The 18,670-nt window shown below is 44.3% G+C and overlaps 1 protein-coding gene across 4 annotated transcripts in view; it reads right to left on the minus strand.

Annotated features, from left to right (window-relative positions):
* Positions 1-18,670, minus strand: part of FILIP1 (filamin A interacting protein 1) — a 211,075-nt gene that overhangs the window by 5,744 nt on the left and 186,661 nt on the right. For 2 of the 4 annotated variants that reach the window (XM_040239055.1, XM_040239057.1), the window contains 2 exons: positions 14,803-17,608; positions 11,218-12,051 (listed from right to left, as the gene is read on the minus strand). In XM_040239055.1, the coding sequence (XP_040094989.1) occupies positions 11,845-12,051; positions 14,803-17,608 (3,013 nt within the window). In that variant the 3' untranslated portion in view covers positions 11,218-11,844. Of the gene's footprint in view, positions 1-11,217; positions 12,052-14,802; positions 17,609-18,670 lie in introns of those variants that run through there. The other 2 variants (XM_040239058.1, XM_040239056.1) reach the window with 2 other exon arrangements.

Consider the following 18,670-nt stretch of genomic DNA (forward strand, 5'->3'; position numbering starts at 1 on the left):
AAATCTTCAGGTAAAGACTAAAAACACTATATACAATATTATGTAGTTAAAAATCAGAGTCTCTTTTTTTACTTAAAATTAAAATGCTATTTCCGACTCAACAGTTTCTTTTTTTAATTTTTTAAAGTAGTTTTCAAAGAGTAAAAACGCATAGGTCTCAGACCTCCCTAACAGAATTCAAGTATCTTCCCCATTTTCCTCTCCTAAGAGACTACAGGAAACATATGTTTAAAAGAGTGAAATCTAGAATTGTTCTTATTGCAGATGTAATTCAGAATGTGTTTGCCTTGTTTCTTCACTGAATTCTCTCAAGTCCCTGGCAGGACTAATATTTTGTTTTACTGTGATACCTTCTTCTCTCCCCTTGCGTGTGCAAACCTCTAAATTCCTAGAGTTGTCTTCTCCTAATCCTAGAGTTTTATAGTCTCTGCAATAATAATCGCTTTTCAAGATACATGCACCCCAGTATTCATTGCAGCACTATTTACAAGGGCTGGGACATGGGAGCAACCTAAATGTTCACTGACAGAGGCATGGATAAAGGAAAAATGGCACATATATACAGTGGAATACTACTCAGCCATTAAAAGCACAAAATAATGCCAGATGCAGCAACATGGATAGACGGAAAGATTGTCATACTGAGTGAAGTAAGTCAGACAGAAAGATAAATAACAAATTATATCACTTATATGTGGAATCTTTAAAAAAAAATGATACAAATGAGCTTATTTACAAAACAAAAATAGCCACAGATATAGAAAACAATTTTATGGCTACCAATGGTCAAATGTGGAGAAGGCAATGGCACCCTACTCCAGTACTCTTGCCTGGAAAATCCCATGGATGGAGGAGCTCTGTAGGCTGCAGTCCATGAGGTCGCTAAGAGTCAGACACAACTGAGCAACTTCACATTGACTTTTTACTTTCACGCATTGGAGAAGGAAATGACAACCCACTCCAGTATTTTTGCCTGGAGAATCCCAGAGACGGGGGAGCCTGGTGGGCTGCCATCTATGGGGTCGCATAGAGTCGGATACAACTGAAGTGACTTAGAAAAAAAAAAAAGGGCAAATGGGGAGGGGGGGTAAATTGGGAGATTGGGATTCACATATGCCCACTACTATATATACAATAAATAATAAGGACCTACTGTATAGCACAGGGAACTCTACTCAAAACTCTTTAATGGCCTATATGGGAAAAGAATCAAGGAGACATATATATATAAATATATATATATAAAGGAGATTCACTTTGCTGTACACCTGAAACTAACACAACATTTTAAATCAACTGTACTCTAATAAAATAATAATAATAATAATAGATTTTCAGATTAGTATTTGGTAAAAATACATATGGCAAAAGAGTCCATATATAGAAACAATGTCTTGGTTGGACCATTATATTTTATTATTTTTTTTTAAGGTAACAAACTGGTAATCCATGCATGGTATTATATATTAATGCTATTAATCAGATTATGTTACTGAAAAAGACTATCTCAAAAATACTTGATAATGCCAAATAAGAGAGCTTATTTTATTTAATTCAACTTAATAATAAAAGATGGCATTTAATATTTATGTACATACAATTTACTTAAAGGAATACAATTAAACCCAAGTTATTTTGTTTTATATAAATAGGGACATATTTCACTTTGCTTCTAAATATAGTGAGACAAGATCTATATGAAGGATATTTATTAAATCTATGTTTGCTTGTTATCTACACTTTCTCCAAATCTATAAGCTAACTCAGATAAGAATCTCCCAGCCAATGCACAAACTTGTGAGAAATTTTTTAAAAGGTTGCTTTAACGCATTAAATTTTGAGGTGACTCATTACACAGCAAAGCTGTCTGATTCAGAAGGAATCCAAGGTTGCCAGCAAAAAATAATAATAATAATAAAATAAAAGTGCTTTAGGGATTCAATTCAGTTCAGTTCAGTTGCTCAGACGTGTCCGACTCTTTGCGACCCCATGAATCGCAGCACGCCAGGCCTCCCTGTCCATCACCAACTCCTGGAGTTTACTTAAACTCACATCCATCGAGTTGGTGATGCCATCCAGCCATCTCACCCTCTGTCGTCCGCTTTTCCTCCTGCCCCCGATCCCTCCCAACATCAGAGTCTTTTCCAATGAGTCAACTCTTCGCATGAGGTGGCCAAAGTACTGGAGTTTCAGCTTTAGCATCATTCCTTCCAAAGGACACCCAGGACTAATCTCCTTTAGAATGGACTGGTTGGATCTCCTTGCAGTCCAAGGGACTCTCAAGACTCTTCTCCAACACCACAGTTCAAAAGCATCAATTCTTCAACGCTCAGCTTTCTTCACAGTCCAACTCTTACATCCATACACGACCACTGGAAAAACCATAGCCTTGACTAGACGGACCTTTGTTGGCAAAGTAATGTCTCTGCTTTTCAATATGCTATCTAGGTTGGTCATAACTTTTCTTCCAAGGAGTAAGCGTCGTTTAATTTCATGGCTGCAGTCACCATCTGCAGTGATTTTGGAGCCCCCAAAATAAAATCTGACACTGTTTCCACTGTTTCCCCATCTATTTCCCATGAAGTGATGGGACCGGATGCCATGATCTTCATTTTCTGAATGCTTTAGGAATTAGTATCATTTTTTGTGTGTTTTTTTAAGGTGGGATTTCCAAGTCCCTTCATGTTTCTTTATGATTTAGGACAATAAGATAATATTACAAACTTTATTGAAGTTATAAATTCTGTCAGCAAATCTTAATTTATCTTCAACTCTGTCCTCAACTCAGAATAAGACCCAAATAGAGGACCAAAGGCCACAGTTCAGCCTCTATCAGCAAACTCAAAAGAGCAAAGCACTTAAATTTTGGGCCCTCTGATGTGTAGGTATTTAACAACAATTTCTGTTTTTCTAATTGAAAGAAGAGCTGCTGCTACTGCTAAGTCATTTCAGTTGTGTCCAACTCTGTGCGACCCCATAGACGGCAGTCCACCAGGCTCCCCCGTCCCTGGAGTTCTCCAGGCAAGAACACTGGAGTGGGCTTCCATTTCCTTCTCCAATGCATGAAAGTGAAAAGTGAAAGTGAAGTTGCTCAGTCGTGTCCAACCCTCAGCAACCCCATGGACTGTAGCCTTCCAGGCTCCTCCATCCATGGGATTTTCCAGGCAAGAGTACTGGAGTGGGGTGCCATTGCCTTGTCCAAAAGAAGAACACAACTTCTAAATCTTAATCAACATATACACATGGGTTCATTGCATTCTTACATATAATTTTATATTAACAGTTGATCAAAGGACTTACAAACGTTTTCCATTATATATTTCTCTCAAGTGTTACCTGGAGGTTTTTTTTCTTAAGAAACTTCAGGTAACACATTAAATAATTGTTTGCTTTCATGATGTTATTGTGAAATGATGTGGCTTATGAATTCATTCTTTTATTACACTAGCTGTTGAGTGACTTCCATGGAAAGGATGCATTGTTATTGTCACTGTTCAGATGCTAAGTCATGTCCGACTCTTTGGGACCCATGAACTGAAGCCCGCCAGGCTTCCCTGTCCTTCACCACCTCCCTGAGCTTGCTCAAAGTCATGTCCATGGAGTCAGTGATGCCGGCCCACCATCTCATCCTCTGTCGTCCCCTTCTCCTCCTGCCCTCAATCTTTCCCAGCATCAGGGTCTTTCCCAGTGAGTTGGTTTTTTGCATCAGGTGGGCCAAAGTGTTGGAGCTTCAGATTCAGCATCAGTCCTTCCAATGAATATTCAGGGTTGATTTTCTTTGGGATTGACCAGTTTGATCTCCTTGCAGTCCAAGGGACTCTCAAGAGTCTTCTCCAGCACACAGTTTGAAAGCAAAAATTCTTTGGCACTCAGCCTTCTTTATGGTTCAACTCTCACATCCATACCAGACTACTGGAAAAACCATAGCTTTGACTATGTGGACCTTTGTCAATTCCTAATTACACTTGACTTCTGTCCTTACAAGCATGACTTATTTATCCTCCATGGGTGGTATCCCCAAAACTCCTGGCCAGTCAGATGACTTGAGATCCAAAACTGTATACATAAGACAGGATTGGGGGGAAATTTGGGGGAGAATGTCTCTTGAGTGCTAGAGTGGGGCAACCTGGCAACAAATTAAATTCTAATTCCTCCCAGGAGAGCCCCTTCAGCTAAGGAGTAAGAAAGATGTATTCCTTGCAAAGTCAGTGCCTTCCTCCTGAGCAATGCCTATGTTCATGCTCTGCCATACTCAAGAGAACTCTTGAGCTCTAAATTTTAAAAATCAGCTCTAGTAAATGAGACCACATCACTTAGAAAGCCTCCAAACTCACCCACCAGAGACAAAACAGAGCAAAAGTTCGACTTGCAGCAGGACTTTGCATTAGTAAAGAAGGGCTGCTTCATTCACAGGAAACCGCACACTAAGTTATAGGAAACAGTTTCTGTTGGTTTCTGCATCAGCTTGGCTGGCGGATGGCCTGTTCGCCTGTTCCATGGCCCCTGCTCCCAGGGGATCTGCCTAGAGAGCCAGACACTGGCTTAGGGCTCTACTGTTCTTCTTACTTGCTTCCTTCTTCCTGGGGTTTCCTTCTACCAAACCCCAGCTTTGAACTTGCTGCCTGCCCTCCAGCAAAAATGTCCTAGTTCTGTATACCTTTTGGAAGTAGGGGTGCCTGGATATTGTTTACTTTTAAGGTTTATCTTAATAAACTGCTTCAGTATTCACTCTTGTTATTATCACATTCAGACATTAATCAGAGTTCTGATAAAACATCTGTTTTAAATAGGAAGTTCAATAAACTTCCTCTGTGGACTTGGACTTGTAGTTCTTCTGGATTCAGCTCAACTAATTAAAAACACTTCCGCTAATCAGTTCTGTCATTTGTTTCAGGAAACTTTTGAAGCAGATGACACAACATCTCTGGAGCTTTTTCAACCACGTAAGTTTACTTGCTTCCTTCCAGAACATTTCCCACTCCATCATCAGACCAAGTCCTCACCCCCCCCCCCCAGTGCCCTCCCTGCTCCTAGGTGGCAGGAGTTACTAATCATCACAGTTATGACTGATGGCTTCTTTTTCAGGCAAGCTAGTTGTTCTCTCTCACACAGATTACTGTTCCCCAGATACAAACAGATTGGAACTAGTTATCCCATGTGTGCGTGCCTGATAAGTCACTTCAGTCATGACCAACTCTTTACAGCCCTATGAACTGTAGCCTGCCAGGCTCCTCCGTCCATGGGATTTCCCAGGCAAGAATCCTGGAGGGGGTTGCCATGCCCTCCTCCAGGGGATCTGTCTAATCCAGGGACTGAAGCTGCATCTCGTATGTCTCCTGCATTGGCAGGTATGTTCTTTACCACTAGCGCCATCTGGGAAGCCCAGCCACCTGGGAAGCCCCGTTATCCCACAGGTAACATTAATTATAAATAAAAGTAAATGGTTGGAAAATATTAAGTACTTGAGCCAAGCGTGCTCAGTTTCTACCTTTTGGACACAGGTGCTAGATGCTGGACGCTGAGATCAACTTAGGTTGACATAAGTCTACCACTGATCACAGGATAGCACGGAATATAACATTACATGTGAAAATTGAGTGGCAGCTGTGAGTTTTAGATAAGGCCAATATTTATCGAAGTGCTGTTTTGAGAACTTTAACACAGAGTTACCATGTGCTATGCGGTGCGACTATGCTAAGTCACTTCAGTTGTGTCCAACTCTGCAACCCCATGGGCTGCAGCCCACCAGGCTCCTCTGTCCCTGGAATTCGCCAGGCAAGAATACTGGAGTGGGTCGCCATGCACACCTTCAGGGGATCTTCCCGACCCAGGAATTGAACCTGTATTTGCTGCAGAGCAGGCAGGTTCTTTACCTCTAGCACCACCTGGGAAGTCCCAAGAGTTTCCATGTAGATAGCTCAATATCTCAAACCTTTGGCAATATTATTTTGGCCCATTGAGTGGGTATTTTTATCTATAGATGAATATACACTTTGCTCATTTGAAGTGGTTTCATCATATGAAATCATGAATAAGGTACTAGAAGAAACGGAAACCCTGGTTCCCTCATCGAGAAGACAGACACTGTGAGCCTTGGGGTTTGTTTGTTTTGTTTTTGTTTTCATCTTTACTAATAGGGATAGTTATCCTGTTGACTTCTAAAGTCTGGTTCATTTCTAAATAGTCCTTGACTTTGCAATTCTATCCATTACACATACATAGTATTAATACAAGTAGAGAGGTCAAAACTATTTTTACTGGGTAAGCAACTTAACTATTAGTTTTTAGGAAAAGCATTACGATAGAATCTTTTAAACTGCTTACTGAACAAGAGTGAAGCATGTCATATTATCACTATAAGCAGGAATGTCAGAATCATAACAGATAATAGCTAAATGAAAGCCGTAAGCCAAGGTGGTTTGCCAAAGGTTACACTGCCTTCCTCTGATCTCTGGTCAGTCCTATGTCCGTTCAGCAATCCACCTTTGCTCCCTGTTCACCTTAATAACTATCTGCAATCTAAATCCTGCATATGGTGGTGGTGTTCAGTCCTTTAAAAGGACAGCCTCTCTGATCTCTTTTGGTGGGTCCAGCATGAAACTAAAGAGCATGACAAATGACCTGAAACCTTTTCTTTCCTGAACTCCTCTAGAGGTTCAGAAAGGATGAGCCATTTGTAATTCATTCAAGTATGTTTATAATTCACAAGAAGCTCTCAGGTCCCCTTAGTTCTTCACATACATGATGGCTTCAGAGGTGAGAACTTCCCAATCTGGGACTCCTGTTTGTTTTGAATCCATTATCTGCGATGGTAATGATGCTTTTGAACTGTGATGTTGGAGAAGACTTTTGAGAGTCCCTTGGACTGCAAGGAGATCCAACCATCCATCCTAAAGGAGACCAGTCCTGAATATTCATCGAAAGGACTAATGCTGAAGCTGAAGCTCCAATACTTTGGCCACCTGATGAAACAAGCCGACTCTTTGGAAAAGACTCTGATGCTGGGAAAGATTGAAGGCAGGAGGAGAAGGGGACAAGAGAGGATGAGATGGTTGGACGGCATCACCGACTCAATACACGTGAGTTTGAGCAAGCTCCGGGAGATGGTGACGGACAGGGAGCCTGGTGTGCTGCAGTCCACGGGGTCACAAGGTCAGACACAACTTAGCAACTGAACAGCAGCCACCTGCCACGGTGCTTTTGAAGGGAAACAGAAGTGACTTACACCACCCAGGATGGCAGCACTTGGATTTTCCCCCAATTCCACCCACTCTTTCCCTCCGTGTCCTCAGGCGTGAAGTGTTGGCATCCTCCCCGTCACTCTCACAAGTTTGTACTGCAGACCAAAGAGGAAGCAAGGACGCCTCTCTCTCCTCTAACTCCTAGCCATCCTTCAGCTGCTGGTTTTCTCCTCTACAGTCAAGTGCCCAGTTTTCTTTTGTTGACAACATTTTCCGTAAAAATGTTAAAAAAAAAAAAAAAAGGACAAGCCTTAAACCCTGACTTAGATTCTGAAATAATGGTCTGTCTGTGACGAGACTTGTGACTAAACCACCAGCAGCCACTGCCACGCCTTCATGGAGGGCGATGCTTTTAAAAGAGACTTTGGAGAGAGAAAGACAGAACCACCCGAAGGAGATGCTGGAGGAAGGGCAGCTTCCACGGAGAGGAAACAAGTCGAGCAAGTCAAGCGAAGGTGAGCTGGCTGCTCTGCAAGACATTCTGTGGGCCTGGGGGTGGGAGTTCAGCTGGGGGCAGACAGGGCGGGGCGGTCAGGAGCCAGGTCACAGATCCTGGGTGCCAAACGGTCTTTTAGCGTTGACTGGTATTTTAACTATGCACACGAATTACTTTAACAGAAATAAGGATCCATTAAAGAATAAATAGGAAGTGGAGGCAGACAAGCTTGAGCATCCTGTGAATGGCTCCACGGGTCAGGGAAGACAGAGGAGTAACTCGCCATAGAGGATGACACGACTGAGGGAAGAACTGTGCTGAGATGGAAGGGGCCAGTGCACTGATGTCTTGTGTGGACATAACAGGTGGAAATGGGGAAGCTGAAAGAGCGGAGGGTGAAGAGATGGCCAATCATGGAACCGTGAAGGAGGTGGTAGCAGGGAGACGCTGACCGTCGTCTGGGTGGGGAAAGTTGGGGATGATACTCTCGGGTCCTGGAAATCCTCCCTGGGCTGGTCTTGTTTCCTCTTCTCTCTGCCCTCCCGCCTCCCACATACAAGTGCCCTTCTTATCCGTGGGATTTTTCCAGTCAGGAAAGCCTCACTCTCTCCTAAGTATTTCCAAATCTATGAAGGAAGGGGAAATTCAGATCTCTGTGCATCTTACATTCGTGGGCAGGTTTTTGTTTCTCTGAAATTATACTCTTCCCACACTGCACATCAAAGCTATGTCTTCACTTCTTTCTTAAAGACATTCAAGTAAGAGGTCTGGTAATGCCCTACCCTGGATGAATACCTAGAAACCTCCAGACACTCCAACTGCCCCGTGTTAACCTGTCCTCACTGAAAATATCATAAAGATGACAGTAGAAACTGAATGCCTCTGTTTAATCAAGTGACCCAGATGGGAAGGTTATTTTCAGGAAACTATCAAGATCCTTTGGGCCATGTCTCATCTTGGAATGTTTCTGGTATATGCATGCTACATGGCCATGATCATAGTATGCAGAAACAGCTGACACACACAAGTGAGAGTCTGTGTGTGTCGGCTGTTTCTGCATACTATGATGGTCCGTGGTAAAGAATCTGCCTGCCAGTGCAAGAGCTGCAGCAGATACAGGTTTGATCCCTGGCTCAGGAAGATCCCCTGGAGGAGGGCGTGGCAACCTACTCCAGTATTCCTGCCTGGGAAATCCCATGGACAGAGGAGCCTAGCAGGGGTTGCAAAGAGTCAGACAGGACCTAAGGGACTGAAGAACAACAAGACCAGGGCTGCTCTGTAGCTCTGTGAATGGGGCCCCGTCCCCACATTGTAATATGTGGCAATGGTACCCCTCTCCCTCCCAGGATGAGATCTGACGGCATCTGTCCGCAGTAGCCCTGGTGAGATCCCTGCTACACAATACTTTGTTCCAGCAGAGGGGGAAAAAAAAAACTCTCACCTTTTTCACCCCATTCACTCTTACAAAAGCACATGCATCTCAAAAAAAAACAAAAAACATTAAATTCACACGTGGAAGCCAAAGTTGGAGTGCACCGAATCCTCCACCTCCAACCCCCAGTGGATGTCACTTCTAATATGCTGTTTAAAACAAAGCTAGCCAATCAACGTCGAGTTGGAGCTAAAATTACAAAGGAAAACTGCCACAGCGGTTGCTCTTTATCATTTCTGAAAAGCGAATATGTGTGGTGCCGCCAAGTTTTCTTAGCGGGCTGTATCCCAAGACCCAGATGTATAAACACCCTGTCCATGCATGGTTAAGCGTCTTCTGGGCCTTCTCTGTGGATGGAATGAGCTTCCGGGCAGAACCCCTGTAAGCGTGATGTGTGCAGGTGAAAAAGCAAAACAGCAGCAGCGACAGTTGATTAGGAGGTCACTGAAGAACGGCAGGTAGAATAAAAAAATGCAGCCTTTCATTCTCTGGACTCCTCCGTTTGTTCAGATACAACGTGTTATGGTACAACAACACGACACAGCCTAGATGGCAGGGAGGCGTTTGAATAACAGCGGAGCATCTTTGTTTTTGAAGGGGATGATGTCCACTCTACAAAAGAGGGGCTCTCCCCTTCAAAAGAACATTGGAATGTCGATATTTCAAATGGCAAGATCTCTAGTTGAAACATGTTCAGAAAGTTTGTGTTTTCTTTTTTCTCATTGTCCCTCTTCTTCTACCTTGAAATTCCCTTATCAGGGCATGTCGACCGTGGTTGCTTAATGTTTTAAAATATGTTTGCTGAGAACTGAGCTGTCAGCCACAGTGATCTAATTAAGTGAGTGTGAATACGGAGATGGGTCTACCTCCTTCATCCACAATTTGAGTCCAGGTTCTACAGGGAATAGGAAGTCCGGTGTGGAAAGAACTCAGAAGACAGTCTCTTTAACCTGAAGCTCAATGATTCCCTGGTGGCTCAGATGGTAAAGAATCTGCCTGCAGTGCAGGAGACCCAGGTTCAATTCCTGGGTCAAGAAGATTCCCTAGAGAAGGGAAGGCTAACCATTCTAGAACTCTTGCCTGGAGAATTCCATGGACAGAGGAGCCTGCCAGGCTATAGTTCATGAGGTCACAAAGAGTCAGACTTGACTGAGCCACTAACACTTTCACTTTTTTTTTTTTTTTTTTTAAGGGCTTCCCTTGTGGTTCAGCTGGTAAAGAATCTGCCCACATTGCAGGAGACCTGGGTCTGATCCCTGGGTTGAGAAGATCCCCTGGAGAAGGGAAAGGCTACCCACTCCAGTATTCTGGCCTGGAGAATTCCACGGACTGTATAAACTATGAGGTCACAAAGAGTCAGACATGACTAAGCGACTTTCACTTTTAAACAATGGGCTAAAAACTAATCATATATCTTAAAGAAAAAAAAAAATATCTACCTTTACACAAATATCCGGAGCAGGGACTATCCAAATGATTTTGGAACCCTCACAATTGAGAAGTGGAAAATGGCAACCTGTAACTAAGTACTTCCTGTGCTGTTGAAAAGTTGACCCAGTTGGCTCAAAGACTTGGAAAGGTGCTGGCTACCCGAGACTTCAGATGCTAAGCTGAGGGTTATCAGCCTCGAGCTCATTGGTGGTTACTTGACTATGATGCACCACGTCCCCATCAACACAGTTAATCTCATTGACAACAGCATTTTGCATTCACTCACTCTTCATGCATATTAAAACATGCTTAAAATAAACAACAACAATACAAACCCAATACACTTCACCACACCACACACACACACACACACTCACACACACACACTCTTTCATGAACTGGTTCTGTACTTGCAAAGTACTCCACTGTGAAAATGTTTCAGTTCAATTAAGCTATGCATCATGTCATTTTATGTTGTGGCAACAAAGTACCAAAATTTACTGACCACTATTTTCTATGCATTACAACTTCTGTTGAGTTGTAAAGGGCTACTTGGCAGCACCACTCCACAATTTAAATCAACTGCACACCTGAATAGAGTGTGAGTCTGACATTAATGGTTCTAAAATTCCAAAATCTTTACAATACACACAGACACACACAAATAAGTAAAACTCTGTTCTCAGAATTCCATACATTATTTCCATTTTATTTCACATTCGAATTGTTCCCTGAAATTGGCTTCGGGGCTTTTGCAAAACGTTAGAGGCCCGGGCCCTGTGATAACTAGGAGATAGTTTCTGCTTTTTGTTTGTTTGTTTCCCACACATGAAGCAAATTTGGAGTCTGATAGAAGCAAATTACAATTGATAAACTATTTCCTATTTCAGAAAAGAGCTTTTGAAAAATCAATTATGGTGGAACAAGGCTTACTTAATTTCATTTACAATTAGGAAATAAGGCAGCAGCTTTGGAGAGGTGGTGATCCAGCTCCCCGACCCCAAGCCTCCCCAGTCTTACTGGTTCAACTGATGAGTCTACTTTCTCAAAGCAAAAATGGCTCTAGAGGTCAGGCCCTGCCTCAGGCCCAGCATTCTCTGCCAAGCACGTAACGTACAGTAGTTTTGCTAGTGAGTTCTATGTCCCGGCCTCAAAACAAATCCACAAAATAGGAAAGACACATGGCTATTAGTTGATTATTTTATGAACAAGATATCGAAAACTCCAGTTAGTACACACAACGAGTGGGCAGGGACAGACAGCAGCAGTAGCATCTGCTCGACCTACCCCCTCCGCCACTGCCCTCAGCCCTTCCCCCCTCCAGGAGAGGTAGCGCTGCTGGCTGCAGATTTCTTCAGCTCTATTTTCATAGACTGAGTCTCAGCTCGAGGCTCGAATTTGGTCAGATTTCCTGCTCCTGGGGCTGCCACTACTGGCTTTCCTGCTTTCATACCTTTTGACATAGGAATGCGGGTGGGTGTAGGCCGCTGGGCTGACCCGTCTTGTCCTGACTGCAAGAGAAGAAAAGATAGAGACACAAGGGCCACGTTGGTGAGTCTCCCCCTGGAAATGCCATCATCTGAACATAAGCACACCACAGGACCACCCACAAATGAGTCCGCCCCAGAGAAGATTGTTGTTAGAAAGTCGGAGTTGCTTGTGGTCTAGTCCACTTTCCCCTTTTCCTTCTCCCTGAACATCTATGCCCAGTGTCTTTCTGTTCTCAAGCCCCCAGCCTTCACTCCTGTTTTGCAGAAAAACTACAGGCCACCCTGCATACACTCAGGCATTTATATCCCTCCTGTCCCCAAACCACCTCCACTTTCTTTAGATGAAGCAGCTCTCCTTTCGCCTCCTAATGAGGCCAACTCCTCTTTTTTGTCACCGTTGACCACATCCTCCGTTTTGTTTTTTTGGCCTTGCGGCAGGGCATGCTAGATCTAAGTTCCCTGACCATGAATCAGACCCCGTGCCCTCTGCAGCGGAACCGTGGAGTCCTAACCATTGGACCACTAGGGGATTTCCCTGCACCCTCCTTCTGGAAACAACACAGTGATCTCGGTTCGTTTCCAAAGCTAACCATTCAACACCACGGTAACCCAAGTCTATGCCTCAACCACTAATGCCAAAGAAGCTGAAGTTAGGTTCTGTGAAGACCTACAAGCCTTCTAAAACTAACACCAAAAAGAGATGTCCTTTTCATCATAGGAGATTGGAATGCAAAAGTAGAAGTCAAGAGATACCTGGATTAACAGGCAAATTTTGCCTTGGAGTGCAAAATGAAGCAGGGCAAAGGCGAACAAAGTTCTGCCATGAGAACACACAGGTCATAGCAAACACCCTCTTCCAACAACATAAGAGATGATTCCTTCTTGAAGGAGTTCCTAAAACTCTCCTGCCGTGATATCTCACTTGGGTCTCACCCATTGCCCTCTTACCTCTGACTCCTTTTCATTCCCAAATGGCTCCCAGTTCCAGCTTGCCTGCCTTCTAAATGTGGGTATCACCGTGCTCCACCCTCAGTCCTCTTCTCATTTTCCACACTCACCCCGAAAATTACCTGCGTTGTCACCCACATGTGTCTGAGACCCTGAACCTTGAGCCATCAGTTCAGTTCAGTTCAGTCACTCAGTCATGTCCAACTCTTTGTGACCCCATGGACTGCAGCATACCAGGCTTCCCTGTCCATCACCAACTCCCAAAGCTTGATCAAAATCATGTCCATCAAGTCGGTGATGCCATCCAACCATCTCATTCTCTGTCATCCCCTTCTCCTGTCTTCAATCTGTCCCAACATCAGTGTCTTTTCCAATAAATCAGTTCTTCGCATCAGGTGGCCAAGCATCGGTCCTTCCAATGAATATTCAGGACTGATCTCCTTTAGGATTGACTGGTTTGATCTTCTCGCAGTCCAAGGGACTCTCAAGAATCTTCTCCAGCACCACAGTTCAAAAGCATCAACTCTTTGGTGCTCAGCTTTCTTCATGGTCCAACTCTCACATCAAACTCTCACATAACAAGGCTCTCCTTAAATGCAGATCCAGATTTCTAACCACACGCTAGACATTTCCAGGGTCCCTGAGGCATCTCAATTATAACATGCCCCAAACGTTATTTATCTTCTTATCCAAACAGTAATCCCCCGGGTTTCTCGTTTTATCCACCCCTATGGCCAAGCCAGAAACCTCCGAGCTACCTTCTGAACTCAATGTCATGAAATCTTCAATTCTGTCTTCAGTAAATCTCTGTGGCAACCCTCTTCAGTATTCTTGCCTGGAAAATCCCATGGACAGAGGAGCCTGACAGGCTACACTCCATGGGGTCGCACAGAGTCGGACACGACTGAGCGACTTCACTCACTCACTCATAGTGAAGATAAAGGCAAATAAGCCAGTTTCTATACTTAATAAGCTTCCTGTCTTTTTAAGACTTTCTAATATCTGCTGCAGAACTTACTCAGAAACTAGGGATCACAATTTCCAGTCTATTAGCTTAAATTTATATCTAAATAATACGTGATCTTCTATAATTTCATCTACCAACTGTTCCCAATAAATGAAGAAAATCACTGGAGGTGTTTTGAAAACCAGAATTTATTTTTAAGTTCTGGCCTTTATACTTTGGACATGCTTTCCTATAATCCATTTAGCCTTCCAGCTGGTTTTAACTAAATATTTATCAAGCACCTGCTCTCTGCACTGTACTATTAATAAAATACAGTGTTTAGACATATAAATTCACTTCTTTTTAATTTACAAAAATTTTTTGATAGCATAATCTTTTAATCTTACTTTTCAAGTAAAGTATGACTATGACCATACATAAATGAATATCAAATGTCTCAGGTTCTAAAAATATAACCCAGGAATAGCTTTCATTTTTTGCACATTGGCCAGTTTCTTCCAGCCTCCATTTTTAAAAATACTTTAAACATTAAAAATCAAATTCTCAACCATATTATTAGCATAGGCTGAGGTGGTAAGAGGCCATCTTTGCGAAAGGGTTTCGGAGTCAACATGATTTAAATGAAAAAAAGAAATTATCCCTCATAATTAGCTCAAATTAATAAAATAGGAGGTTCCTTTTTGTTCTCATTTCTTGGTGTAGACAGTCTCTTGGGAAACATCTGGTAGTGGATTCCAGCGGAAGAGAGACATGTGCTTTGGTTGCCTTTTGGGCACTGGGTTATTCTGTCTTCACTTCCCCGCTTGACCCCCGCAGTGGCCTGAACCAGGACCGCCCCCCGCACCCCCCCGACTCACCACTGACTGGGTTCCTCTGGCTGATGAAGTCGTGACCGGGGTAATAGTGATGGTGCTGGTCACTTTGCTCGCACCAGGGCGTGGCGAGAGGTGGTTCCTGGGTGAGCGAAGGACGGTGCCAGTGGACACCTCCTTCTCGGCCGTCACGTTGACTGGTCTGACAGTGATCACCGGACTCGCCCCTTCAGCCGAAGTCCCCGGGCCTCGCTTAAACTGAGAGCCTAGGTGAATGTGGATTTTGTTGTCTTCCGTGGTTATGATATTGGCATTGGCGTTGTATTTCCGGACTGGGGTTGGTCCAGGCTGCTTCTCCGGGGTGACCTTGAGGACCGTCCTTCCCACAGGCATTTCCTGGGACTCGGGAGGGACACTGATGTCCGTCGGAGCCGCCGACGTGGACACGGTCATGATCTGGATGGGGGACGTGGGCCGGTCAGCAAACGCCCCCCTCCCACCCTCTGGGGTCTTCTCCCTGGAAAAGGTGGTGATGGTGACTGGAGACATGGCTCGCTCTGGGCCGAGGGTAGTGTCTGCGCCTTTCTGCTTCTGAGACAGGACGTTTGGGGAGGGGATGATGGTGATCCTCGGCTTCTGATTGCCCAGGGTGGGGATGACGGTGGTGCTCGAGAAGAACTCTTCTGCCGTGGGGCTTGTGATCTCTAGAGTGGCGGTGCTGTTCTCGTGGTCCGGGGTCACGCGAATGTGCAGCGGCTGGCCCTGCTTGGGCGAGAGGACCAGCTCTCCCGGGTGCCCTGGGCTGGCACTGGCTCGGGGTCCCTTCTCCGGAGCCACCGGGGGCCCGTTCTCCCTCTTCCTCATCCACGGGATCCAGGACTTCCTCATGGTGAGCTCGTTGGCCGCGGGCGGATACCTGTCGAGAACCGACGAACGTTCCAGAGGCTTCTTCAGTCCTACCTGGCGAAGGTTGCTCATGATGTGGTTTTCCTCCTGAAAGGATTTCCGAATGAACACGGCCGGTGTGTCCTCCTCCGCCGCCTCACTGCCTAGGGCATCCGTCTGCACGCCCGTGGATGTCACGGGAACGTCCACCATCCTGCGCCCGTTCATGCTGGGGCGCAGGGCGCGACTGTACCGCTTGGACAGCTCCAGCTCTTTGGTCAGATGGAGGACCTCCTGGCCCATGCTTTTGTTCTTATTTTCTTCTTCCATAAACCTCTGTTGAAGGACAGAGTAATCCACTTGGAGCTGAGAAAGCTGATCTTCTTTGTTCATCAGTTCGTGAATCTTCTCTTTAAGAGCTTGGACCTCAGCTTTTAAGTCACGACTTTTGGCTTCTTCCAGCCGAAATCTGTGTCTCAGCTCGGCTTCTTGGCTCACGGCCTCGCCTTTCTCTATGGCTTTGTTCTTGGCGATTTGGTGTTTGATCTCCTCCAGTTGCTGAGAGAGGAAATTGGCCTTATCCTGCTCGGTTCTAAATTTCTGCTCCAGCTGGTCATACTCATCTTCTGTCTTCATCAAGTCCCCTTCCACCACCTCCAGCTGTTGGAGACGGTTCTTCAGTCTCTCAATTTCCAGTGTTAGTTCCTTAATTTTGTTATCTTCGGGGCAGGTGAGCTCAGGTCCTTTTCGAGACCTTCCTCTTGTTATTTCTCTCTCCACTTCCTCTATTCCATCAAGTCTCTTCTTTAATAAGTCCACACTGCAGCTTAATTCAGAGGATTTTTCTTCTTCACTTTTCAGTTTGCCTATTAACTCATCTCTCTCTTTCGTTAAACTGTATACCTTTTCCTCCATTTCAGATTTCAGCTTTAAAAGCTTCTTACTTTCTTCGATGAGTTTTTCCGTGACGTCCATAACCTTTCCTTGCTCCACCTTAAAATTTCTGTTGAGTCCATCCACTTTTTTCTCCTCTTGCTTTATTTTTTCCATCATATTTTTCCTTTCATCCACCAGCATCACGGTAAAGGACTTCAACTTCGTAAGATCGTCTTTGAGGCTTAATTCAGCCTTTTCCAATCGACTTTCAGAACATTCCAGTTCTTTAACCCGACTCTTGACCACCTCCAACTCGTTGAGCAGGTCCTTGGTTAAATTCTTTTCTTTCTCCAGATTCAAATGCAGCTGGGTGCACTCGGATTTACTCTTGCTAAATGCTTCTTCCAATTTCTCCAGTTCTGACATTCTCTTCTGTAACTTCTCAACTTCAAGTCTGAGCTCCCGGCTATGGTGTTCTTCCTCCTGCAGTTTCTTCCTCAGTTCCCGGCACTGGGACTCGGTTTTCGTGATCTCTTCGTCTTTACCCTCCATCTCAAGCACGCGCTTCCGTAGGTTTTCCACTTCTGCCATGAGGCTGGAGTTGCCGCATTCCCCTTTGGCAATCTTATCTCTTAGTTCCTGAAGCTCTTCTTCTGCCTTCTGAAGGTTTTTGTTGGTCTCTTCCAACTCCTCGATTCTCTGAGTCAGGCCAACCAGCTTGAGTCTGAGTTGTCTGCTGTGGGACTCCTGACTGGCCAACTTAGCATTCATCTCTTCATGCTCCTGGGAAAACCTTGACGCCTTGTGTTCGAAGTCCACTTCCAACTTGAGCAATTTCTGCCTGTCTTCTTTGGACTTGGAAGTGATGGCTTTGAGCTTTTCTTCCTCTTCCCTCAGTTTCTGAGTCAGGTCCTGTACTTTCTGGCTCTGCAGGCCAAGTTGCTCGATATGCATCTGCCTTTCATCCACAAGCATGAGTGCAAAGGACTTGAGTTTCACAAGCTCATCTCTCAGTTTGTTGAGCCGCTTAGCGTTTTCCTTTTCTTTGCGGGCTTGGTAAGCTTTTTCCTGTTCAAGGAGTTTTTTCAACCTAGAAAACAAAATATATTAAAATATCCTGTTTTATTACATGATATTTTATGATATGTTTTTATACATATTAGAAGATTGCGTGCATGCGAAGTCTCTTCAGTCGTGTCCAACTCTTTGTGACCCTGTGGACTGTAGCCCACCAGGCTCCTCTGTCCATGGGATTCTCCAGGCAAGAACACTGGAGTGGGCTGCCATGCCCTCCTCCAGGGGATCTTCCCAACCCAGGGATCCAACCGGAGTCTCTTAAGTCTTCTGCACTGGTAGGCAGGTTCTTTACCACTAGCACCACCTGGGAAGCCCATTAAAAGATTAATCAGCAATAAGATTGTCTTAGATATGAACCAAATATAAATGTTATTGTAATAAGTCCCCTGTCAATTACTGAAATATAAAGGTTTAACATATAGCCATAAACTTACCCATAGTAAGGGGTAGCAACTAGAAGGGTGCCTGGAGAGGGCTTTTCATTAGTTTCTGTTCCATAATCTGTGTGCCTTTTACATAGAATTATTCAGCTTCTGAAATTTCAGTAAGTTGAACCCTGATGAGTACCTTTCTACATATATGCTATACTTCAATAATATAAGGATGGAGTAAAATTTAGGTTTTGCAATAATAATGACTATTTATGTAGAATTTTCTGAGTTCTAGGCACTAGTCTTTATTTATCCTCATGGCAAGCCTCTGAGGCAGGTACTGCCACTATCATCCCAAGGAAGATGAGACGGGACCAGCCCAGTCAGTCAGAAGGGAATGGGTCTGGGGTCTCATGCAGTACAGCCCAGCATACTTGCTCTTCCCTTCGCATCGTAAGACTTCAAAAGAGAAATTTACTTTCACTGAAAGGGAAGGCTCAGAAAAGAAGGTGCTTTGGGTTTCCTTGTATTGTATGCAACTATCACTGGACAGGAACAGGGCAAGACGAGCTTTCTGATAGAGAGCCGAGCGACATAACTGACTTTAGTTAACACCAGGGCTGGCACAGCATCTTGTCTCTGTTTTCTGATTTAAACATTTCCTTTTAGATTGAGAGCTAGGTAGGGAGGAAACACAAATTCCT

The sequence above is a fragment of the Oryx dammah genome, unplaced genomic scaffold (assembly GCF_014754425.2).
Source record: "Oryx dammah isolate SB20612 unplaced genomic scaffold, SCBI_Odam_1.1 HiC_scaffold_4, whole genome shotgun sequence".
In the NCBI taxonomy this organism is placed as follows: Eukaryota; Metazoa; Chordata; class Mammalia; order Artiodactyla; family Bovidae; genus Oryx; species Oryx dammah.